Source organism: Myzus persicae, unplaced genomic scaffold, assembly GCF_001856785.1.
Source record: "Myzus persicae strain clone G006 unplaced genomic scaffold, MPER_G0061.0, whole genome shotgun sequence".
Taxonomy (NCBI): Eukaryota; Metazoa; Arthropoda; class Insecta; order Hemiptera; family Aphididae; genus Myzus; species Myzus persicae.
Window position 1 is genome coordinate 69359 of NW_019103978.1, and position 26465 is coordinate 95823.

The 26465-nt window shown below is 29.4% G+C and overlaps 1 protein-coding gene across 2 annotated transcripts in view; it reads left to right on the plus strand.

Annotated features, from left to right (window-relative positions):
* Window positions 1-25647, plus strand: part of LOC111037148 (sodium channel protein 60E-like) — a 77891-nt gene extending 52244 nt beyond the window's left edge. For both annotated transcript variants that reach the window (XM_022319529.1, XM_022319530.1), the window contains 17 exons: window positions 2205-2437; window positions 2900-3048; window positions 20194-20445; window positions 21145-21388; window positions 21732-22047; window positions 22116-22232; window positions 22308-22466; window positions 22538-22642; window positions 22759-22950; window positions 23011-23165; window positions 23234-23367; window positions 23445-23638; window positions 23771-23973; window positions 24045-24317; window positions 24380-24599; window positions 24695-24834; window positions 25331-25647. In XM_022319529.1, the coding sequence (XP_022175221.1) occupies window positions 2205-2437; window positions 2900-3048; window positions 20194-20445; window positions 21145-21388; window positions 21732-22047; window positions 22116-22232; window positions 22308-22466; window positions 22538-22642; window positions 22759-22950; window positions 23011-23165; window positions 23234-23367; window positions 23445-23638; window positions 23771-23973; window positions 24045-24317; window positions 24380-24599; window positions 24695-24834; window positions 25331-25631 (3387 nt within the window). In that variant the 3' untranslated portion in view covers window positions 25632-25647. The remainder of the gene's footprint in view (window positions 1-2204; window positions 2438-2899; window positions 3049-20193; window positions 20446-21144; window positions 21389-21731; window positions 22048-22115; window positions 22233-22307; window positions 22467-22537; window positions 22643-22758; window positions 22951-23010; window positions 23166-23233; window positions 23368-23444; window positions 23639-23770; window positions 23974-24044; window positions 24318-24379; window positions 24600-24694; window positions 24835-25330) is intronic.
* Window positions 25648-26465: the final 818 nt, after the last annotated feature.

Below are 26465 nucleotides of genomic sequence, written 5' to 3' on the forward strand. Positions count from 1 at the left end.
AAGTGTTATAGCACATTTAAGATTCTGAGCACACCGATGAATGTATTGGGAATTGGGATTGTATGAGAATGTTTATTCCCAGTACTTTTCAAAATAATCAGAAAAAACTAAAAAAAGTTAGGAGATTAGTTTAGAACAAATGTTAGTCAGCCTACGAAATAAGAATTGTTATTTACGTTATACTATCCAGCAACCAGAAATTAAATAACCAGAACTATTAAAAGTTGGTATTTCAGATAAAACTATATTTTATGGTATATATAACTATAAACTAAACATATGAAATAAAACAGTAAACCTAAAATATTCGTGTTAATCATTATAATATCAATAGCATCTGTATCAATTCAAAAATGAATGGTGAAATTACGAAATTTAATTTTTATTCGAAAAGTACATGTTTTCCTTACATTTTCCCGGTTCAACTGATTCACAAATTGGTGGCATCGACGTATTATTTTAAAACTACCTCGTTGAAATTTAAAAAATATTTTTTGTAGAACCTTGAATTATTAAAAATGTATTTGTACCTATACACCTTGAAAGTTTCAAAATATTTAAAACTCATTTTAAGTTATTTTACCACGAGGCTATGAGCTGTTCATAATATTTTACAGTAAGTCGGTATTGATTTATAAGTTCTTACTAATAAACCTAGTGATTTATTTAACGTAAGACACTAATTATTTCAAAAAGTATTAACAGTTTTTTTACTTTTTGATAACAGCACAATTTTAATTTCATATTCTAAGCCAAAATATTTTTTCCGAGTACTTCAATACGTTAACATCAAATTTCGGACTAGTAGTTTATAAGTATTTAAAGTATAGATGGTCCGAGTGCAGTGGTGCGCGGCTACCCCGCAAAAATATAAGTCCACTAATAAATACCTCATAAGCTACTCATCTTAAATTCAATTTTTATGTTATGAAAAACTAATAAAAATATTCTACTATAGAATATAAAATTAAAACCATGTTATCTTTCAAAAAATGACTTCAAAAAGCTTAAAACACGATAAGGATAATAAATATAAAAATATTTTTTTTTTAAATGTTTTTTCGAAACGACTTAAAACCATGTAAACATTTTTTTTTTTTTAAACCTTAATACTTTTTAAAATAACAAATTTCCTATATCAAATGGATCACCTATATAATATTGCATTAGAATAATGATAACATTATAATAAATGCAATGTTTTTGTTAATAACTAGTTCAACGTTTCAACTCCAACCTACCGTATTACCAAGAAGGAAATAAATAACTAATAATATTATAAATAAATCATAAAAGTATCCTTTGAAGTTAGAGGCTGACATACCATCTCTGTTCAAAAACGTTTTCTGTATGTAATTATTCATCATAGAATTTAAATTTAACACATTTATTACAGTGACCTATTAAATCACAAGGTCACACTCAAACTTGCTATACAGTGGAGTGACTTCCCCGGTACAAAATTAATCGTAAAAAGCACTTATGATTAAATATTTTCATCATTAATTAAACATGACAATAAATATGATTAAAGTAACTTTAAAATAAAATGTTCAAACCTTTGATACCAACATTAATAACATTTTATTCAATTAATGTTTGTATTTAAAAAAAAAAATATTAATTTTAAAATAGATAATAGAAATTAGTTTTAATATAATTTAAACTTTAAGAACTTCTAAAATAATATATTGATTAACGCTTTTTGAGGTTTTTTAACTGTAAGTAATAAAATTATATGCAGTATACATTAAAGTTAATAATATACACAATACACAATACAATATTCATATTATATTTTATAACAACAATACTTATGAATAAAAATGTTAACCTGATTAATAGAATAATACCTATGCATTGCAGGAAAATAGAATATTTATATGATAAATAATAACCTTACATAATATTTAAATCGAGTTATAATTTTACAACTCAGTATCATAATAGAATATATTTTATTTATAAATACAATACATTAACATTTAAAAACTATGCTTGAAATCGTTAGTAAATATAATATAATATAACCAAAATACATTCACAATAATTTATTTTATTTTAAAATGTATGATGATAATGTTTTATAATGGACGTCGGACGAGCTGAAACAAATAATACATTTTAAATTATTACAAAATGTCTGAGTTATCGTCATTGTTCTGTAATTCAGGACATTAATGTAATGTTTATATATCTTACAGGAAGTTGGTGATGGCTCTAAACTGGAAAGAAGTTTTCAACGGATCCGTTCAATTATCAGGAAGCGTAAGCGTCGACAATCGCGAACTGAGACAACTAGTTGTGATACGTCTGTAAATTTTAAACTAGAAAACACTGTTAAGCAGTTAATGCGAATCAAAAATGAAAAAAGTAAATTGAAAACAGAAATGGTTAATATATCGGATGATGAAATACTCGAGCAACAGCAGAGCTGGTAAGATTTCTATACGAAACTATTTAAAAAGATTTTCGAAATAAGACTGATTTAACAATGAAATTTAACCATTAAATTACACGTAAAATAACTATGATATTTAGATATGCATATCAAAATGTATATGAGTGAATATAAAGTTTACTTTAGTGTTTTTTATGAAAAATAATATAACTAAGTACTCATAGCCATTAAAATGTACAAAGCGTCACCCTAATTAATATATATTTTTATTTAGAAAATAGGTATTTAAAATTTGTAAGCAAAGATATTTCCAACTATCCATCATAGTTCTTTTATACCAAATAAAAAAAGTACTCAGAATTCGATAACATTAAAACTATAACTAACATCATTAGTTATATTAGTTTTTAATATATATACTATATAGACTCAATAATTTAAAAATAATTACATTGCAGTGTTCATAACTACTGTGTTATAAATAAGTATAATTTCTAGTGAATATGACATAGAAATTACCAACAATCGTGTGGAATCTGATCAGAACGATGGGACGTCATTAGTACTAAATGCCGGATACTTAGACCAACAAGAAAAAACTGATCGCCGAATTCAGAGAGCCATTACCGAAGATTCTACTGATACAGGTTAGTTTTTTTTAACATTTAAGTACCAATGTAGGCTGTATGTGTTATTTATAATATATTCGAATATTCATTACGATTCGAAAAAAATATATATTTCACAAAAAATGATATTATTGCCCAATAAATATTATAATCACGTTTCATTAAAGGAAAACCTGAAAAACTAAAATATAAAAGTGATGACTGCATGGGGTAACATAATATGATTATTACTTTATTATTATAAAAAAAAATAATCATAAATATTTAACTGCAATCCTTTAAATATCTATGAATTTATTTAGTTGAAATGAAAGTCAATAAATAAGCAGATGCTGGAAGTTATACAGCTTATTTGATTCCTTTTTGAGATTTATTCTTCCATGCAAAAGCATTACAATGTTGAAATATTAAGTACAATCTACTTCCAATTTGTAATCCAAAGTATACACTTTTGAAACTTTCAAAACATTTCTACAAGACAGAATATGTTTTCTAAATTAAAACAAAATTTTGAAACTTCTCTACATTTTTAATCTAAAAAACCAACATAATCAAAACTATTCAATCTAATAACCTACACACTCTCCGTAACATGTTTGTAGTTAGTGTAAATAAACGCAATATTAAATTTATCACATGCCTTTTTGAATATTAATGATATCTAAAAGAAAACTAAAATCTAAAGTGAGAAAACCCATTTCAAAATATGATCAGATGCGATTGTTTCCATTGGAAAAAAGGATTTTAATATCCTTTGGGATTATGGAAAATTGTATTACTATTCCTACGGTATAAATAATATCAATTTAACTAACACCAACAAAATGTACTCACGATTTCATTTTTCATAAATTGTTCATGATACACTAATCGTATTAAAATTAAAAACAATTATGTAGACTCTCGAATAACAAAATATGTCATTTTTTTTATACCTTTTAGGTATTTAATAAATATTTTAAAATTATAGATGTATGCAACAAATTAATCAATATAAATCGAAAATCTTATCTCCAGCCTTATTGCTCTAAAATATGAAATTATTTTTATTATTACGTTTTTGTTAAAATTGAATAAAAAAACAAACCGTACCATTCCGTATATTTTATAGTATAGATAAATGTATTCAAAAACGTAGTTTTATACAAAATCTTGTCGTGACGTAGTGTACTTTACAAAAAGAAAGACGACATTATGTAAATTGAGTTTCGTGGCCGTTTACGACTCTATCCAAGTTCATATAATTCAAAATGTTATGAAAAAAAAATGAATAAATTCATAACACAACAGAAGGTGAAATGGTGAAATGAGCCTGAAGATCAATTACTCCTTGGGGATTATGTGGGCTGTGTCCAATTTAGAGTATCCAGTGCATACAGATGGAATATAACGTATGCTAGTAGAAAGATTCTGTAACTTGGAATATCTAAAAAATAAATTCGTTGTAACAGATTGATAGAAACCAGCACAGTCGTTCTATTATAAATATAATATAGTATAAAATAGTTTCAAGTATTTTAAAGTTCCGGAACTTTGATTAAATTTTTTTTATGTGAAAAAAAAACATGTTGGTATCCATTTCTATTACAAAATAAGCCGAAAAATAGTTACTGTACACTTATTGTCGGTAGACTATATTTTATTTGTGTAACTTTAGTCATAATAGAATAGTATGCAAAAATACGTGGTTTTATATAATATATTGGTTTATCATATAATATTTACTGGAAACGTAGTTTTGCTTTATCATATGAATTCTTGATGAAAAATAATAATAATAACAATAATACGTTTTATTGACATAGGTATAGTATAATATAACGCATATCAATACCATAAATAATTCTGTCAAATAATTCAACAAATATGACAATTTTACGTGTTGCTCAAAACATGACTCTTAACAATAGAAGGCAGGTAACCACAGTTTTATCATACTATACTATCAGTTAGGTATCAAATATAAACTCAACTGTGTACATGGCATAGTTCATGGTTGTTGTTGAAACTGAAATGTCATGTCAACGTTTAAATTCATTTTTTGATTTCGTATTGTTTTCAATACAATATTCTCGGATTTATTGACTGATTTTTTCACACTGAGTGAATTTTAATTGTTTTAAAAACACTATAGCTATAAGTTAAAAAGTAAATAAATCGATATTCTGGAAATAATATTAATATTATTTGTTTGAATAATTTTTAAAAAATACTGTACATAATTTTAACTCAAATAATATTTGCATTTAATTTACTTGTAACATATTCAACGAATACAACGAAGAAAAGTAATTGATTTTGATTTTTTGTTTTAAATATAATGATAAACTGAATTTATATTCTCTTTTTTAATTATCTATAAATTAAATGGTAGCTTAAAATATCTATTCGATTTTAATGAGATACGTCGGAACCAATCGTATATATACTTATACAATAGACATATTTAAATTGAAAAACTTTAGTGCATTATTATTTTAAATGTAACTTTAACTTTATAGAATACACTGTATACTGTATAGTGTTTCTACTCTTGACTTGATCTTTCAATAGTTAATGATAATTATAAAATGTGTTTGTTTTTGAATTGATTAATAAATCGTATCGTTATCAAACAACTTTAATTTATTTGTTTAAGTGTTAATTTAAATTTCTCAAGTTTGTTATTATTTTTACAAAATAAATATAATAATATAATAATATGTCTATATACTTATTATGTCACTTCATGTGTACCTTTATAACTTAAAACCAAATGAATATTATGTAACATATCACCTAAATTGTATATGGAAAAAGTAAATGAAAAAATATTATTTATGATTCTAATATCAACCCCAGCATTTTTATGGTATATTTTTTTATGTTTACTATTTTATAAACAAGTAAACTATCTAAGCAGAACTATAAAAGTTAACTACATCAATCTTTGTATTCTTAGTAACATGACACTTGTACCTATTTCAATATACTATGATATATGCAATAGATATTTTTACTTTTTAGAAACATATTAGATGAATTTGCTGAATAAAAAACCGAAGACTTTATAAAATACAATACATTTACAATTTATAACTTACACTTAATATAGTTGATGCTATTTAAAATTTGAAATGCAAATTACAATGTAATTTATTAAAACTATTTATTTAAAAAAAAATTGTATATGGATTAATTAAAACAAAATTAGGTATTTTTATTAATTAAGGCATTAGTTATCAATTATTTCAATAAAAGTATGATAATCTTAAAAAGCTTTCAACGATATTTGTTTTTGTTGATTTAATTATTTAAATATTTCTTTACCTGTATTCTTTATAATTTTGTAGAGGTTAATGTATATAGAATACAACGTTCTGCTAACAATTAATCAACAACAGCAATTGTTTATAGGATACAGAGCAGTGTACAGTGTGAGCAACTTTTTAAACATCATTAGTCATTTTTTTTACAAAACCCCTTCAACGCCTTTTGTTTAATTTTATAATATCATATTTTATTTTACCTTAAGTAATTTAATTGCTATTTCACATAGTCTCATTTCATGTTTTAATTATATACATACAAATTTCATTTTACAATCTCAACCATTTCCAAATCAATTTATCATCATAATAATAATCATAATAAATTATAAAAAATGTATTTCATTAAACCTTTGGTAATATTTTGAACCAATAAACTAACTTTAAATAAAAAAAATGTAATTTTTATATTAAGTAAAAATAAGTGTGAGGTGCAAAATTAATAGGTACAATAAATATTAAATAAAAAATGTAATTTAATGATTGAATATAGTTAGGATTATTATTATAATACATATAAGTCATAGAATATAATATATATTATTCTTCAAATTCAAAACTTTTATATCAATTTACGTTTTTGGTTCCTAAGGGATTTGCTACCTACTGAAATAGCATTGTGTGTTCGGTCAATATTTGCTGTTTCATATGTAGCATTATTAGGAATCAGAATAATATATAAATTGACCAAATGCAATTCAATCACATTTGTAGAATCTGAATGACTAAAAATATATTCGTGAAATTTCGGATCTATAAAATATCAGTTATGTATAGTCTTGTTTTTCTGTTAGAAAATTGTATTATTGTTTTAAATTGAGTGATATTTTATTTATTTTCAAAATTTTAGAAATAAATCAAAATAAAAAAATCATATTGATTACGGCTTTCTAGTGTTATTATAATCATGTGTGTTATAAACTTACAGTTTATCGAGGCATTTTAAAGTAATCGTATGTGTGTTGTACACAATTTAAATGTATAATTTATGCAATTAATAACTTAATTTACCTTATTATATTTTAATGATAATACCACGATGTATGATTTAATTTGAAATTTAAAAACAATGAGTTCTTCATTCCTTTAAACAAACGGTTTCCAATTTAAATGTTAACAGACACAAATATAGAATAAAAATGTTTTTAGTCGAAACTTGTATATGATTAAACTCAAAAGGTAGCATAAAAACACGATAATACAAGAGCGTTAAATAATTGAAATTCCAATAAAGTTTTTTTTGTTTTTTTTTTTATCAAATGTACCTATAGGTATAGGTACATTTTACTTCCTGCAGAGTGAATTGTTGGATATGCAATATTAAAAAGTACACTCGAAAAATGGAAGCACGATGTAGATATAAATGTTACGAACCGTGTAGCGAGCTCTTTACAAAAAATAAAAAAGGAACCAATTCACATGGTCTGGTGGTGGCTTAGTGTAAGAATTGGAAAGGGCAAATATCACGTCCTTGAAGAAAACGAATGACACACAGTCGTTTGTGTGTGTGTGTGTATGTGTGTGTGTGTGTGTGTGTGTGTGTTTGTCGAAGCGCACACAACAATTGGATAGTTTGGACGGGTCACAAACGGGATAGGACATATTTGCATTTAAACAAGACACTTATAATGGCCGAGCTAAACGTATGTGGTTGTGTGGTGATGTTCGGCGAAGGACATGAATCCGACGGGTAAAGAAAGAAGAGTAGCGTGAACGAAAAGGACCCGAGAAAAAAACCGTTTATAGTGTGGAAACTCGTTTATAACAAGGGATACTCGCATAGAAATAATGCCGGGTTAAGTTTAGCGACCAAAGCTATGGTTCGGGTTAGGGTTAATTAAACCGACTGAACTGGCACAGACAATGCGTATATGATAATGTCACTTCTAAATAATGAAAATTAAATAAATAAGTACCTATAATATTTATTATTATTTAGGTAGTTACGCATAACATTTTACTTGACAGCAGACGCAGTTTAATATCAATGTTTCTTTATTTGCGGAATAATTGTGACATTATATAATATTAAATCTACTGAGATTTTTAGACACAATATAGACACAATATGTAAGCTCACTGGGCTGTACACACATTATTGTAGTTTGTACGGTACTGTGTCCCTGTGTATAATATTTCTGTGGCGTAACAGCTTCAGAATATGAGAGGATAGAAATTATATTTGTTCGTGTATATATATATATACATTTAACTATAAATACTCAACGGACATTAGAGATTATAGTAATAATATAACATACAATAAAATTATATGAACCAACAGTTCAAACTAAAACAAATACTAGCAAGTGAATAAATAAAGATTTAACGTTGTAGTATAATATTTCGTTAAACAATGCCCTTTCGATAAACTCACTAACGCAAAAAAAAAAGAAAATAACAACATTTTTAATTTTTTTTTATATTAGAAACATAATTATTTGCATACAGTTCTACGGCTTGTCATTTTATTATAAATTATAATAGGTACCCTTGACACATTATTAAAACAATTGGGTTACTTATGCAAAGTATTTATTTTCTCAAACATACAACAATATATCCTAATCATGATCTTGGATCCATCATTGATTTCAAGACTAAAATAATAAAACAACACAATATTAAGCGATACGCGTAGTCAAGCAATTTTGTACGAGTTCCCGACCAGGACCCACACAGAAGAGGGTTGAAGCTGGAGCAGAGGAGGTTTAACCTGAAGTACAAGGGCCCGGCTAGTTTATGGGTGGTCCATTGGAATTGATTTGTAATTATTGAAATTTTGTAGGAATACTTATTTTATATTAAATTAAATGTATTCAACTTATATTATAGTATATTAAGTAATTTTGTTATTTTAAGGTGTGGGCTAACTACCATTGATTACCTAGAAATCGTTAATGGGACACCCGTACCGCCTCGAATGGGTTGTAATTTATTGAAGTTTCGTACAGGCCCCGCAAAAACATTTAGTATAGGAGCCCATGATCGAGCATCATGACATAAATTTAACACAATAAGTGGTATTAAATATATCAATTTCAAAACCTCGTGATTCGTTGCAATATAAATATTACATATATATATATATATATATATGATACATATTAAGTGTTAACACGATCGTCGATCGATGGGCGGAGCCGATATACCTTCTCTTAAACACGCCACTGGCAAACGTATATTATACATATTATTATTATACAATGTACCTGTATATAATATGCGTACTATATTTTATACTCTGGATTCTCGAAAAGTAGTCGTGGTTAAACATTTATCGAATGTAGGTTAATCTACAATGTGCGATGTCGGCGGCGGTGTTCAGTGTGTGTGCAACGCGTTTTTTGACATCATAAATCAGAACGAATTCCATTCGCGATGGAATCGCACGACAAGAGTCGATAACGCGAAAATGAAGGAGTAAAAGAAGGGTGTATAAAAAAACTGCCGCTCCGAATGGGTCGTTGGCGCTCTTTTGGTGTGTAATGGCAAACCGAAAGTGTTCGTCTCCCTACACCTCGCTCGCGCTCTCTCTATCTCTAGCACTCTCTCTACCTCGTCTCTTTCTCCTCTTCCATCGTCCGCAGTCTTATTTCACATAATGTTATACTTGAAATGGAAGGCCGACCACATTATTATTATATCGTCGTGTGTGCATGGTGATGAGTCCGACGCACGATGATGTTTCAACAAACTTTTTGAGTGGTTTACACCCACACGGAGTATTGAGTGTTCCTTTACATACATGATATATCTTTGGTGGCGTTTTTCATGTTTAATTGTCATGAAACGAATATTTTGATAGAATTAAAATCTATACAAAGTCTTTTGCCATTATGAAAACACTATCATTTTATGAAAATATTTATTGTGCTTTAGTTTGCGAACATGCAAATCGAATCGCTATAAAATATATTATGTAAATTATAGTTTTAACGAAATATAAAGTGAAGTTAATAAGTTCCTTTAGGACTCTAGGTAGTTAAATCGTAGATTTTATTTCATTGGTCAACTATCTAAAACTGCTTCGAGGTCAAAAAATTAATATCATGGATGAATTCAATTAAATTACTGGACTTAATCTGCTACGTCCAATATTTTCACACAAAAATTTTACCTTGTATGCCTATAAAGTTATGAATATCAACTGCTTTGCCAATATTTTTTTAAGTAATCCATAAATAGTGTATAGTGATTGTCCATGGATTCCCTAAAAAATCACCATTCAGCCTTCATCGTGGTTTGGGACATAATAAACATTAAAAATCACACGCTATTAGACGAAAAAAAAGTAACATATTCCAATAAGATGGTGATTTTTCAAATTCAGCCAACTAGCCACCAGTCAGTAATTACTTGAACTGTGAATTGTTAGACTAGAAATTATATCAATCGACATTTGCCTCAAGGTAATTTAAAATCAGACATTTACAAAACTCCTAACCATGAAAACATTTATTATTTCATCAGACATCAATTATTACAACAGAAAAATATTTTAACTATAACGGAAAATTTCAATGTATTATCAGTGCTGTAAATATTCAGTAATAGTACTTTGAAACTTTTATTGGTATCAAACTCTTTTTAATACTTTAATTATAAGAACACATACATTATTTTTAGTTGAACACAAAATGATCATGTATTTTTCTTAATATATAGTTTTGTAATGTAAACATAATAACATAATGTTAGTGAAGTGTAACGATGACAAATTTAAAAAAAAACGTATGCACTATTAAGTTAGTAACTAATGTACCAATATAATTCATAATGTATATTGTTTTTTACACATATTGTTTTAAAAGTATTTTAAATACGTGTGAAAAATATGACTTAATACATCGACCAATTCAGTTCTCGATAAGAACTTTTTTAATGCTTTTAAAAAATGTATTTGAGTGGCGCTTTAAATACATTTTCAAATAATTCTATACAACAATAAGACATTGTATAGCAGCTTAATGTAAGTTTTAAGATTTTATTCTTCAATTCAGTAGTAATGGACTGTACCTCGTTTGCCTATACAATGCGCCGTCTGACATATTATGATAAAAAAACCGTACTGTCTGAGTACCGTCTTGTTTTGCTGGATGGAAGTGTACCTATTATCATTAAATTTGAAACCAACGATAAATCGTGGCACTCGAACTGAATGCCTAGTCCAGTTATGTTAATGAAAACCATTAATAACCATTTTAACTGAACGGTCGCGGTCGTGCCGGTCGTGGACAGTTAATTATAATGAACCGACATCTACAATTCGACTAACGAATACTTTGAAAAAAAAATAACACTATACCGACCTCCACTACTATACAGCGATTCGTGAGACTTTGGACACTGCGTACGTAATACGTCTTCGTCATGCCACCGACATATGCCCGTCACCAATAATTGAGCATATAAGTGTTGTGGAAAGGAGAGTTTCAAGAGAAATCCCCAAAGGACAAAAAAAAAATCAATATTTAAAGTTAAATTGAACAGAATAAAGTGTAAATAAGTAATTCCAATTTTATTGCTGAGTGAATAAATTCAAATATTTTTCTAATATTAACTATTATAGAATTACGAAAAACACGGTTTTCTCCTGATAAATTAAAAACATATTTGTTATTGAAATAAAATCAGTTTTCATGAAAATATTGACATCGTTAAAATATCAAATCAATTTTTTTTGCAATGTTATAAATGTGTGTACATGTGTCTATTATTACAAAATGTATTCTCCTTTCTTTAATGTGAGAAATATTGTTTTTGTTTACAATTTGACTTCACTCATCGTTATTTCTCGTTTCATTCCTCTTAACGTACGAATATACTACACTAACAGACTTAAAAATGTATTTAAAAGAGTTATCTTATATCATTTATTTATAAATATATCATAATAACTAATATTAGTTGATAATAAATGAGTACATGTCACATGCCTCCCTCAATCAATGTAGGTACCTATACAAATTGTATTTTAAATATTTTATTAATAAATACATACGTATTATAATTATGTCATATATAAATATCATACGATTTCCGTGCTCAAACTGACAACTATTCGATATGAGATAGGTATAAAATGATGAGATCGACTTTATGTTGTTGTAGAATTTGTTCAATTTTCAATTCAATTTTTTTTTTGCACTTGATTTCTCAATATTTTATAAACGTACAACTAAAAAGATATGACTGTTTAATAGCATTGACTATAATGGTCTACGACTGAAAGTACCAACTGTGGTGGGCAAGGTCCTCGCTTTAAACACACACGCACACACACACACACACACACACACACACACACACACACACACACACACACACACCGTCTCGGGGAAATTCGAGTGAACCGTGTACACATTCGCTGGCCATCGAATAAACCAATACACACACACACACACGAGGTATATGCACAGTTATTAGCATCGACACGAGATACGCCGTGTACATGCACACCGCTTGAGCGTATATATGACGCATCATCACCTCACGCCCATGACGTGAGATGTCACGCGACACGTGTCCGTTGTTCGTGCGACGAGTCCCCAACGAGAGGAAAAGCGATATCGTCGGTCAGTGTCCCGGCGCGACGGTGAAGATTCGCCCGGTCGCGTACGTGCAAAATATTATATTATGGTATTCTGTTTCGGGTCGTCGGTGACACGTGCGAAAAGAGAGGCCGCCGAGAGATTTCGCCCCGTCCGCCGTTCCCCGAGCGCATCACGCCCGCNTCCCCCCTCGCAGTGTTTGTTTCCGATTTGTCTTGTTACCCGTGTGCGGTGGATACAGGATGTACGAACGCACTTTATAATACTATAATATATGCGCCAACGATTCAAGATTCCGGACGACATTTTTTTTGAGATAGATATTTTGCATCAATTGTATAAATCTTGGAAAAAATCCGGCCGAGCGTCTAATTATTTCGGATAGCAACATCGCTATTGGTGTCGTAATAACTAATAACGAAAAAAAATAATAACAAATGAATAACATGATATAAACGCAATCTTAGTACATTCATTCATTTACTTTTTGACGTAAGGTTTGTCTTAAATATTTTAACATTTCAATAGATACAGTTTTCAATAAAGTATATTTACATATTTATATATATATTTTTAATGCATGTAATTTAAGTCTAATTTAAAATAATTTACGAAATGAACCATTTGTATATATTTTAATTGATTGTTAGTAATTCATTTTATTTAATTAAATAATTTGAGTTATCGTTGTTTTTCATAATATTAACTATGGTGAATTGGTGACACATCGTTGTTTGTTTAGGATCGCGTTACTCTCGAGTAGTAGAAAAACACTTTTGTTCGAAGAAAATTGTTAGTATTCTTTAGTAAAAAGGTAAATTGTGTGGAATTGTGTATCACCGCAATATGTGGCATTGTGTTACGACCCTATACACCGTATACATTTTAGATTCCGAGCGTGGGTAATAGTTTTACAAAAGGAATGTTTTTTTCTGATATTCTTTTAGATATTCCTACGTCTGAAATCGTTTTGTTTCGGCCTGTATCAGGTAAAACAACCAAGGAGTGATTCCCTGACGTGCTAGCAGTGTTTATACGAACATAGATTTTATATTATGTTGGAGAAGTTTTTTTTCTTCAAGTTTTCATGTTATGAATGATGCGCATCGAACAATTATTAACTATTCTGAATTCCATAATCAAAACTCAACAGCAGACTATTATAATAAAGTATATATTAGGTAATTGAATAAATTGTTTTCAATTAATAAGCATTTATGGTTTAGATGAACAGAGCAAATAGAATAACGGAACAAAACTTTTGCCGAGTACCTTAAAATTGCACTCCGCTCATCTGAAATTCAATTAATGATCATTAATAAATAAAAATACGTATAATATAAATATATATATACACATTTACTCAATATTTGAAATGTGTACATAAAATGGATAACAATAAAAACATGCTGCTTCTGAATATGAAATTAAAAGTAAATAGTTGCCATTAAAAAAAACCTTATCAACTACCCACGACGATAACGAAAAAATCGATTTTTTTAAAACCATTGCTATTATATACTTATAGATGCGGTATTGTGTATAAGTCTGTAATCCAACACAATTGATGTCATTGATAACCACATCATGGTTACATCTTTTTTCTCCCTTGCTCGAACGTCAGTTTCTTTATCGCTAAAAACTTTAACCGGAAACCGTTGTTTCTCTCTTTTTTATGTTGGCCTAAAAGTATATATTATATTTAGTGAAGACAGGGATGTCGTATCCATAATACGTTTAAAATCGACGGTAAAAAAATAAAGTTGCACATCACGTTGCCGTGTAAAAAGTTAAAACACACCCCCGCGCACACACACCCATTACCCACACACACCCATTCACGATTCGCACACGCGTGCAATCAAACATCGTGTCCATCCGCGAGCGCTCTTGCACAGTGGTCAACTTGAATTTGTGTAAGTACATATCGCTTACGATTGAGCGGCTTCATAACGTTTGCGCGCGCACAAAACGACTACGTTTACAAACATTTTGGCGTACACTCGAGTGCTGGTGTGTGTGTGTGTGTGTGTGTGTGTGTGTGTGTGTGTGTGTGTGTGTGTGTGTGGGCGCATAACAGTTATTGCGGTCGTATAAACACATATACACACACACATATATATATATATATATAGGTATTAAAGGCATATATATACACGCACATTAAACGCGGCGAATTGTTCGGCCGAAACGGCGACGGTCGCGTATTAAAGTGCACATCGGTGCGGGGCCATTCGTTATTAATTATTATTATACACACCTTTGCACGACCCCTCTTGAGTGCGCCATAGTTTATATTATATATATATATAGGTATATGTAACATACGTTATGCCGTCTAGGCCAAACCAAAAGGCTTTAGGGGGGGGGGGGGGGCGAAACGTATTACGCCGAGGCGGTGGACTAATAAAATACGCGCATGGAGGGAACGGGCGCTCGCCAATTATTATATTAGTAGGGTGTTCGAATGTTTGGCGCCTCTCCTGTGTACGACCTGGGTTGGGCAGTAATCAATTACATGTATCAAAGTTAAGTACGCTTGTAACTTGTAATCGGCTGTGTAATTTTTAAGTAACTTTAATATGTGACTGATTACAATTGTTGTGTTGCAACTCCAAGTATAACACAACAATATTATCAATATGCAATCTCGTTCAATACAAATTAGTTCAACATTCTCCGCATAATACTAATAGGAAAATAAATTACTATTAACAATATAACTACATCGTGAAATATCCATATGTATATAGGCTATAACAGACCGTCTCCGCACAATATCGTTTATCGTAGGTATATATTTTGATGATTTGTCATTGAATTCAAACTACTAATACATCTACTCAATGACGATAAATACTCGACGCGTAAAATACGGTAGATTTCATTAACTGTTTTTTTTTTTTTTTTGTATTGTTGACAGTAATTTTTGTTATTACGTTTTTCATTATGTTTTATTGACCAATTTCTAGTTTTATTAATATTTAATAACGTCACCAATACGGCCCACTTGCGAGGAAAATCAAACAACAACATTCGCAGTACCGCGCCCGTTTAATAAAATATACATGGAACCTAGGTACCTAAATTGTAAAGATCAAAAACCATTGGAGGAACAAACGTTAATATTTGCAAAATATTAGATGCAATTTTTGCCACCTTCTGTATATTCTTCTTTAAATGTCGCCACTATAATTATTGGATTGTAACATCAATCGTCGTCGAGTTTTCGGTATGTCGACGTTTAATCATTCCTCACTCGAGGACTGGATAACAGAAATTTCAGGCAACTGCAATGTGCATTCATCACGCCAAGTCGTCCATCCGTATTGTAAAGCTCGTAGGGATTATATTAAAACTGCAGTATACTACCTCTGTGGTTTTGGTTTAACTAAGATAATCCAGTGTACCCGAGTGTGCGTACCCTTAAAGTATCGTCAGTTCAAGTTCAAGACTTTATAGGTCTATGAGCCGATGTGTTAAATTTAAATCGTTCCGCGGATGTTTTTTATTAGTTTTATCAGTCCGGGGACATCTTAACACGATACTCTATATTGAAACAATGATAATATCCGGATTCGTCCGACAATCATACTTTTTGGCATTACATGATATTATTATACGGTCGGCGTCGACCGTGTGTAAAAAAAAAATTCAATTATGTTCTATTTTTTTTTTTTTGCTTTGTTTTTATCCACTGGAATATTTCTCTTCGTCGCTATGGTATCTCCAACGTAAGCTCCTTACACGATGAAATAATATTGTCAATATCATTTTATATTAAACATTTAAACTGCGTTTATCGCTTACATTCATAATACGCGATGAGCTCTTATCTGAAGCGGGTAAATTGGGTTTTGAAAAACGAACAGAACGTCAACAACACTAAAAAAAAATACCCATCATCGATGTCTACCTATTATACAGAGTGCGGTGCAGTGTCTTACGGGATTTCCGTCAGTGAGTAGGTGACTGTGAGTGATAGCACCACCACTGGCCACCCTGTACGCGGCGGTAGGGGGAGGGGGGGGAGAGCGCGTAAATGTGTTTACGTCTGTATAAAATCAGCATACGTGTTTTTTTAGACTTAAGTATTTCAAAACGCCAATTGTATTTCACTCGATGCAATGACGTTGCCGTAGACTTGGTGTTTGTTGTGACCTTTGGTTTTATTGATTTTTCAGAATTTATAACTGAAATTATGTATTTTTTTCACGTACTGTTTATACAATGTTTAAAATATATTTTTATCTAAAATTACAATGTGAATAAATATTTCATAATATAATTTTTTTTTCTCCGACACGCTACGGCGTGCATTCACTGCCATGCACACTTTAAATCAATTGAACTGTTACGTTTCTGCAAGTTTTATTAATACGTCATTGCGTCTTGTTTAAATAGAAAGCTCGTACTACGATACGGAAAAACGATATATAATTATAAGCTTATAACAATTATTCAGTCCGATGTACTTTATTTTCGTTGAGTTATCGATCAATTTTCGTGCTACACAATGTATACCTACTAACAAAGTTATGCGAAAAATATTACACGTTGTGATAAAAATAATAAAATATTAAAGTGTGCGAATCTTTGAGTTTCAGTGTTCTTAAAGAAAAATTGTCCTTTTTTTAAATTAAAAAACCTTATTCTTACTTTAAAAGAGTATGTAAAAATATGTTATGACAAGCAATATGTCACAATGGGTACACAGGTGTTAGATAATATTGTTATTACATTGCACTGGCACTCGGCGTCTCAGCTTGATGGCCACTTAAGTATAAGTGCTATACTTTTTTTTCCTATAAAACGATGGAAGTAATAACCAAAGTTAAATATCAATATTATATATTTCTAATGTATTCCATTTGCCAACAAAATCTTAATCACGTACTTAATTATAGAGACTTAATTTATTGTATTGTAATAGTTATTTATGTTTAAAATTTAGTAATGTGTTTTTGGCGTTTTATTAACAAACGACTTTAAGAAAAAAAAAATAGTTTTGTGAATTTATATTTATGCAGGTATACGAATTAATATTTTTTTTTACTATTTCAAGGTAAAGTGTGATTTAATATCAGTAATTAAATATTGTTATTCTATAGTAGTATAACTGATGTTGTGTTAGTGGTAGACATTAATGTGCGGGTAATGTGCATGTTTGATCCTAATTTACGTTGAAACCACCTACTTATTTTTGACGGTTATAAAATATGTAATTTAAATATTTTATGTATACGAATATTTAAATTTATTTAAAACTACTTAAATCAATAAAATTAGTGTTTATAGTTCGAGGTTTCGTTTAAAATATGACGGATAGCGTCGATGACTAACTTATTTTTGTTTATCGAATTTTGAACGTTTATCCGGAATAATCATAAGGGAAACCTCCCTCCCCAAGATATTTATCATAAATAAAATCATTTATTTTACTACATAATAATTTTTAAAACCTTAAACTTTTAACGTTAGACTTCATTTTTTCATCATTAAAAACTAACTCCTACCACTTCTGCTGTAAATTAATCATAATATTTTAGTTACCTATTAACTGGTTAATGATGTTATTACTTATTTGTCATTAAACCTATACGATTAATTAAGACGATTATATAAATTTAATATTTAATTTGATTGACCTATTACTAAACTAAATAAATATTATCTGTGGTCTTATGTTAATTTTTACAATACATAAATGTGTATAGATTAAGAGTATTGTAATATTACAATTTAAAAAAGCTCATTTTATCATAAAAAAATTGAAATACCATAAAATAACCAACGTGGCAATGCATAATGTTATTTTTTTAACAGATACTGATAACATTATAATATTATCTTAATTCGTTGTATAATCCATTAGCGGTTATTATCATATTGATTTTTATTTCCTTATCGTTTCATACTTGGTATTGTAATTTATTTTGTTGAAGATGGTTGCATGGGGACGTAGCACGTAGAATAATATCCCCTGCAACACCTCTCGGGACAGGCCTTAGTAATAATAAGAATGTATCAATAAAATGTGGCGTAAAAATCTTGTAAGATATAAAAATTGTTGAAGCCATTAAAGGTAAGCTAAAGGGGAGTACGGGGAGGGTTTCGTCCCACATGGGTATATTTGGCATACATTTGTTCAGCCCTCCACCGAGATGAAAAAATTGAATTGCGCCTATGGGCGTTATATACCTAACTTCTAATAATTTGATATGTACATATTATAATAATGATAATAATATACTAAAAGCTATTTACAAAGACACACAAAGTTAGCGGAAACGCTCGTATTTGATCATTTACAATTCCAGGCGTCTTCTTCAGGATCACTGTGGATTAATGTTTGTCATTTCGTAGTCACTTCTAGTTTCATCGAAACTCCCGCTCAAACACAGCTCATCATGTATTCATCCCTCCAGACATTAAATTTCGCTTTAATTATGTCAGAAGACCCGCGTATTGGTTCGACAGTTATCACGTCGTCGCCGTCGCTTCGCAACCTATTTTTGTAAACTATAAATCAGCGATTCGCCTGTCAGTTTTTGTCCTGTCTAATAGTATTAACTAGTGTGTGTAAATTGTAATAAGGTATTTACTTACGATGCTTTAATATCTACAATACTCAAAATATTATATCCACTGACAAGCTGTTCCTAACACTCTAAACCATCTTTCCATTTACGAGTGTCTTAATTTATTTTAAATATCACCGATAAAGTATTCTTGTTATTACTTAATTTATATTTTCAGATACACAAATAATATATCATGTAATAAGTAATAACTAATAACATTCATTGAATAAATTAGCTACACAACACCGACATTTTTATACACAACATTTCAATAATAATTATAGCTTATAAGTTTATAGTATAAAATCATGTATAGTATAATATATTACAATTTCATCCATACAAACGAGTAATTTTCTTAGCATGCTGGCTATGTTTTAGAAATTACCAATTAATTATTAATTAAATTGTATACAAGTTGGGCAGACTTAATGTCACAATAACTTTAAAATTCATTAAACGTACTACAGGTATAGGGTGTGCTACTAATATTTAAAGTGGTAAAAATATGTTAATCTGCATTACCATATTTGTATGGGATTTCCTATACACTTCCCTGCATCATTTTTGTAACTTTAAATTTTGATTTCCTAACACTCGTCTGAAAAATCTTGTGAAAATTGTTAATATATTTGGACACACTATACATAATATAATAATACCTAGTATATATAAATTAAAATAATTGCATTTAATTTAACTTAGTTTTATTTACAGGATATAACCAAGGTCCACTCACAACTCAACAAACGACTGTATTTGGTTGCCAGGAATCAACATCTAATGATTTATTATACCATCAAATCATGCAGGACGCAATGTGTTATGCGCCTACATTAACGAGGGACTTAGAATTACCAATGTTAGATGAAACATTTGAGCTATCTGAACATTACCACACTAGTCCACCACCCGCAGGTATACATCGAAGATCATACATATTGGCCACCAGGCAAGACAGCAGTAAAGGTAAAATTAATGCTTTTTTTTCAAACGATTACATTTTGATTTGTTAATAGTTTATTGTTGTTGATATGAACAACATTTTCATGGAAAATATAAAAAAAAAAAAAAACCAAAATAAAATTAACATAGGGACAGTGGGACACACTATTTTCAAATTAAGAGTGTGTAAAATGGTTGTTTTTATAAATTAAAAGAATACAGTGGATATATGGTATATTCAATAAGTATAAAATACGTTTTGTATCGAACACGTTGAATGAGTATCAAGATATAATTACTAATGATAATCAACCTTGTTTAATATTGAGTCATTTAAACTAAAAATGTTCCTTGCAAATTAAAACTGTCTAACGTAGACTAAAATAATATGATATTAGTATACCATCATTAATCATTATTATATTTTATTATTGATTGATGGTTCTTATTTATACATTTTATTCTAGAAGTTCATAACTTGCACCAAAGTTAGAGTATTAAACTTGGAGTGTTGGTTCATACGTTTTACAAAAAAATAAATCACTTAAATTTAAAATAAATAACTTTATAAGTATTAATATTTAAAGTTTACAATTCTATAACATTTTTATGAGATGTGTGAAGAATATATGGTTATGATAAATAAGTTAAGAAAATTAATTCTATTTTCTTCTATAGATTTATTGTTTTAGATATTAAGCTGTATATTTTATTTTGGTTCAGATGAAATTGACGATCAAGACGAAACGTGTTTCTTGAAACAAAAAAAAAAGGATATAGTAATTGATGAAAAGTCTAAAAAGAAACCTTGGATAACACTTGTGTCTTATGTGGACGAATTAACAGTGGGAGGAAGAAGAGACTCCCAAGGAAATTTCGTTGATGCAGCTCCCAGTTTTCCAGGGTTTGGCAGAAATAAACAATCAAAGGCGCCACTAGAATGTTTTCCTTTTAGTTGCTACCAAAGGTAAATAACGCATTTGTTTTGCATTAAACTAATAAATTTCAATAAACTTAATTGTATTTGTATGAAACATTATGTTTCTTTTTTTTATATATTAGTAGGTACATAATTAAAAATATTTTTTGATCATATTCCTCTTAAAACAAATCATATAAACCATCAAAATAATTATATTATATTTTTATACTTAGAAATACATAAATATGTATAAATTATAATTTTAATAATTAAATTATTTGTTTTTTATACTTAAAAGTACATTAATTATGAATAATTTAAATAATAAAATCGATTTGAATTTAATTGATTAACATTTTTTTAATTATTAATTATCTTTAATTTGTAGGATTGGAATAAAAAAAGAGTGGGTTGATAATTGTTTTGGCGACCGATGGATGACTTTTCGGCAGAAAACTCTCGTGGTAGTAGATACTCCGATATTTGAATGGTTTATACTAGTGTTGATTTTTGCATCAAGTGTTACTTTATGCTTCGAAGATATTTACCTAGACGAAAACAAAACGCTTAAAACTGCTTTATATTGGACTAATTTTACGTTTTGCGTTATTTTCACAATTGAACTTATGCTAAAATGGATAGCATTGGGGGTGTATAAATACTTTAAAAGTTTTTGGACAGCTTTAGACTTCATTATTGCAATGGTAATATAAAAAAAAAATGTTTGATATTATAACAGATTAAAATCTTTTGGGTTATTATTTCGAAACAGATGTCAATTTTTAGTTTACTAATTGATGAAAATGAGAATTTAAAAGTTCTGCGGTCGTTAAGAACTCTCCGAGCCTTGCGACCACTCCGGGCTATATCAAGATGGCAAGGGATGCGAGTAAGTACTACGAAGTCCAAAAAATACTTTTACGTTGAATGTAATATAATATGCGCTTATTTTATATATTACTAGATAGTTGTGAATGCTCTGATGTATGCAATTCCATCAATTTTTAACGTTCTGCTGGTTTGTCTTGTGTTTTGGTTGATATTCTCAATCATGGGTGTGCAGTTTTTTGGTGGAAAATTTTTTAAGTGTGTTGACGACAACGGAGACCGTTTATCCGTAAACGTATGTATTTGATATGTTTTTGTTGTTTTTTTTATTCGTGTTAAATAAAAACTATATAATACATTTTGTAGATTGTCAATAATCGAAGTGACTGCATGCTCCATAACTATACTTGGTTAAACTCAAAAATATCATTTGATAACGTGGGCATAGCTTATTTGGCTTTATTTCAAGTTGTAAGTTTATTCGTGGTATTTATTTTTATTTTTGAAAACTTGTACCATGCTACACTGTTATCGAATTAATGATATTTATATTTTTAATACTATATTTTTTAACATTACATTTTCAGGCAACATTCGAAGGTTGGATGGAAGTAATGGCAGATGCTGTTGACGCTCGTGGTGTAGACTTACAACCTGAATACGAGGCAAACTTATATGCTTACATATATTTTGTGATATTTATTGTATGTGGAGCATTTTTCACTCTAAACCTTTTCATCGGTGTTATAATTGATAACTTTAACATGCTTAAAAAAAAGGTATACCATTATTTTTAATGAGGTTACATCATTTGTATGTTAATGAACTATCTGTTGCAGTACGAAGGCGGAGTATTAGAAATGTTCTTGACTGAAAGTCAAAAGCATTATTACACAGCCATGAAAAAACTAGGCCGGAAAAAGCCACAAAAAGTAATTAAGCGACCAGTCAATCAATTTATGGCAATATTTTACGACTTATCAAATTCACGAAGGTATTTTATTTACTTATTATTTATACTTCAAAATGTCCAATGATTAAAACGTAAACATTATTTCGTAGGTTTGAGATAGCAATTTTCGTATTGATTTTTTTAAACATGCTGACAATGGGTATTGAACATTACAATCAGCCTGATCCGGTGTTTTTCATATTAGAAGTCTGTAACGCATTTTTTACTACCGTTTTTGGATTAGGTAATTTTCTTTTTACAAAAATTCTTTTTAAATCATTAATAAAGTGTTTATTTCAATATTTATATTTTTTTTCACAGAGGCTTTAGTGAAAATTATTGGTCTTCGATTTCATTATTTTACTGTTCCTTGGAATGTTTTTGATTTTTTGCTCGTCTTAGCATCCGTTCTTGGTATACTTATGGAAGATATTATGATCGATTTTCCAGTGTCACCAACACTTTTAAGAGTAGTTCGCGTGTTCAGGATTGGTAGAATATTACGATTGATTAAGGTGAGATTATAATTAAATTACTAGTTTCCTACTACTAAACATTAATAATACAATTTTATTTTAGACAATCTCTGAAATTGTGTGGGTAATTGGTAGTTACTTAAATTAATTATTTAATTATTTGGATTTTAGGCCGCCAAAGGTATACGGAAACTGTTATTTGCCTTAATAGTTTCTTTACCGGCACTTTTCAATATTGGCGCACTACTTGGTCTGATTACTTTCATATACGCCATAATCGGTATGTCTGTTTTCGGGCATGTCAAAAAACAAAAAGCAATTAATGACATGGTAAACTTTGAGACTTTTGGTAGAAGTATGCAACTGCTGTTCCGGTTAGTACTTAAAATTGTATTTACTTGAAATTTCATAATGTTATTTCAAACCACATTTGTTTATTATATAGGCTGATGACATCGGCCGGTTGGAATGACGTACTTGAATCACTAATGGTACAACCACCGGATTGTGAACTTGAATCTCCAGGACTTCCGAACGGCAATTGCGGACATCCTATTCTCGCGATTACATACTTTACGAGTTTCATCATAATAAGCTACATGATCGTAATAAATATGTACATAGCTATTATATTAGAAAACTTTAACCAAGCTCACCAGGAAGAAGAAATCGGCATTGTAGAGGACGATCTCGAAATGTTTTACATCCGATGGTCTAAGTAACTGGAATGTCTCAACGGATTTTTCATGCATTATTCTAAACGTCGCTTTTCTATTTCAGATACGACCCACATGCAACGCAGTTCATAGCGTTCAATCAAATATCAGATTTCATTGCAAGTTTGGACCCGCCATTGGGCATACCTAAGCCAAATATCGTGGCCTTGGTCAGTTTCAATTTGCCAATTGCGAGAGGCAACAAGATACATTGCTTGGATATACTCCATGCACTCGTCAAACACGTGCTTGGTCATGTCGACGAAACAGACGAATTCAAAAAAGTAACCAATAATCTTTGAACTTTTATTACATTATATATACAAATAATGAAATACAATATTTAATGATAATATTAAATTTTAATATTCGTGCTCAGCTACGAGATCAAATGGATGTGAAGTTTAAAAAACAATTTCCAACACGTAAGGAACTAGAAATCGTGTCATCCACGCGTCTGTGGAAACGCCAAGATAAAGCCGCAAGACTAATACAAAGAAGTTACCGAAACTTCCGAAGGTATTGTATTTGTTTTGAGTAACTTGGATAAAATAACAATCCATCAACGTTATCTACTTTGAACACTTTTCCAAATCGTAGTTTTAATATTAACCCAATTTATACCTTTTCTTGTCTTTATTTGCCTTTTATATCTGCATCCCGTTCATCATTATACTACATTTTTTATAATTCTATTATATATATATATGTATAGCTTAATTTTTCATTAAATAAACTTGTTATTCTATTTCTATGAGACAACTTTAAAATATCTTGAGTTCAATTGTGTAGTACACTTGTAATCTTCATTACTGCACGTTTTAATCTGGGCATAATTATCATTAACGTTTCTGTATTGTATTATACTTGTCTTTTATTTTTGAACTTAGATACCATATTTTCTTTAAATTCTAAATTGACGTCCTCGAAGTATTTTGTATTGTTTTTGTTTTATATTGTTAGACTAACTATCTATTTTTTTTTTTTTTGTATTAAACAAAAAAAAATTGTTTAGGCGGAAAAAAGACTTAACGGACTTATGTTCGGATACTCAGTCTTCAAGTCCCGGAGGTTGGCAGTCACGTCTTTCGTCGTTCCTACATGTTAAAGGCATGTCAATCAGTGGTATCGGAGGAGGTATCGGTAGTAATTCTAGAGCTTCGTCCAGAAAATCGTCGAGAGCCTCCGACACATCTGACATATCTGAACTAGGAGCGTCGCTCTGGCTTAACCTACCATTGTTTTTATTATCTAACGCTCAGTTAGACGCGACAAGTAAAAGCGAAGAACAGTCACCCAAGAAAAAATCACAGTAAGTCACTAGAGATTAGTAGAAGTTAGTACTAGTCCATTTATCGACACATAAACGATTCAGCGATTATAAAATATAGGCGAAACAAAAGCTGTTACAATTTTATGCCTATAAAAAAAAATTAAATGATTAATAATCAATAAAACCATTGAATATACAATAAAGGTAACACTTCAACAATAGTTTTTTTTCGAATTTATTAATTTAAGGGTACATTTGAATAACGCATGTTTTCGAAGAACTAACGTGCATATTTCCAAATTATTATTTATTTTCCCTTTATAAACATTCGTAGTATTGACTTTTGGTTTTCAAATAGTAAACTATATTCTTGACACTATTTTTCCTTAGAATGTATTGTATTGTTGATTTACAGTGATCAAAACATACATTTTTCATGAAGACACTTTCAATGGAAGTAGTATAATTTTATAAACAGTAAAAAACCCAAAGGGTCTGTCCATAATAGCAAAACGATGTTCTTACGTGTTCCGTATTTGATGGATTCAAATTTCAATTACATTAATTCCAGATTCGTTTTCCAGCTTATTATATTTTATCGACTTAAAAAACAAAGTGTCATGTTAGTGTTATTTTATGAATGCATCATAATATCAAACATATTTATTTAGTTTTTGAACCACTTGCTTGTATGCAAAATAAAAACGAATATTTAAAGTTTAAATATATACATTTAAGTATATATCTCATTGTGATAATTGTCATTTAATATTAAACTTAGTAACGTTATTATAGTTATGCATATCATAATACTTCAGACATAATTTGTTATGAATTATTATGCATTGGTACCTATAAGTTCACCGTGTTTGAATAG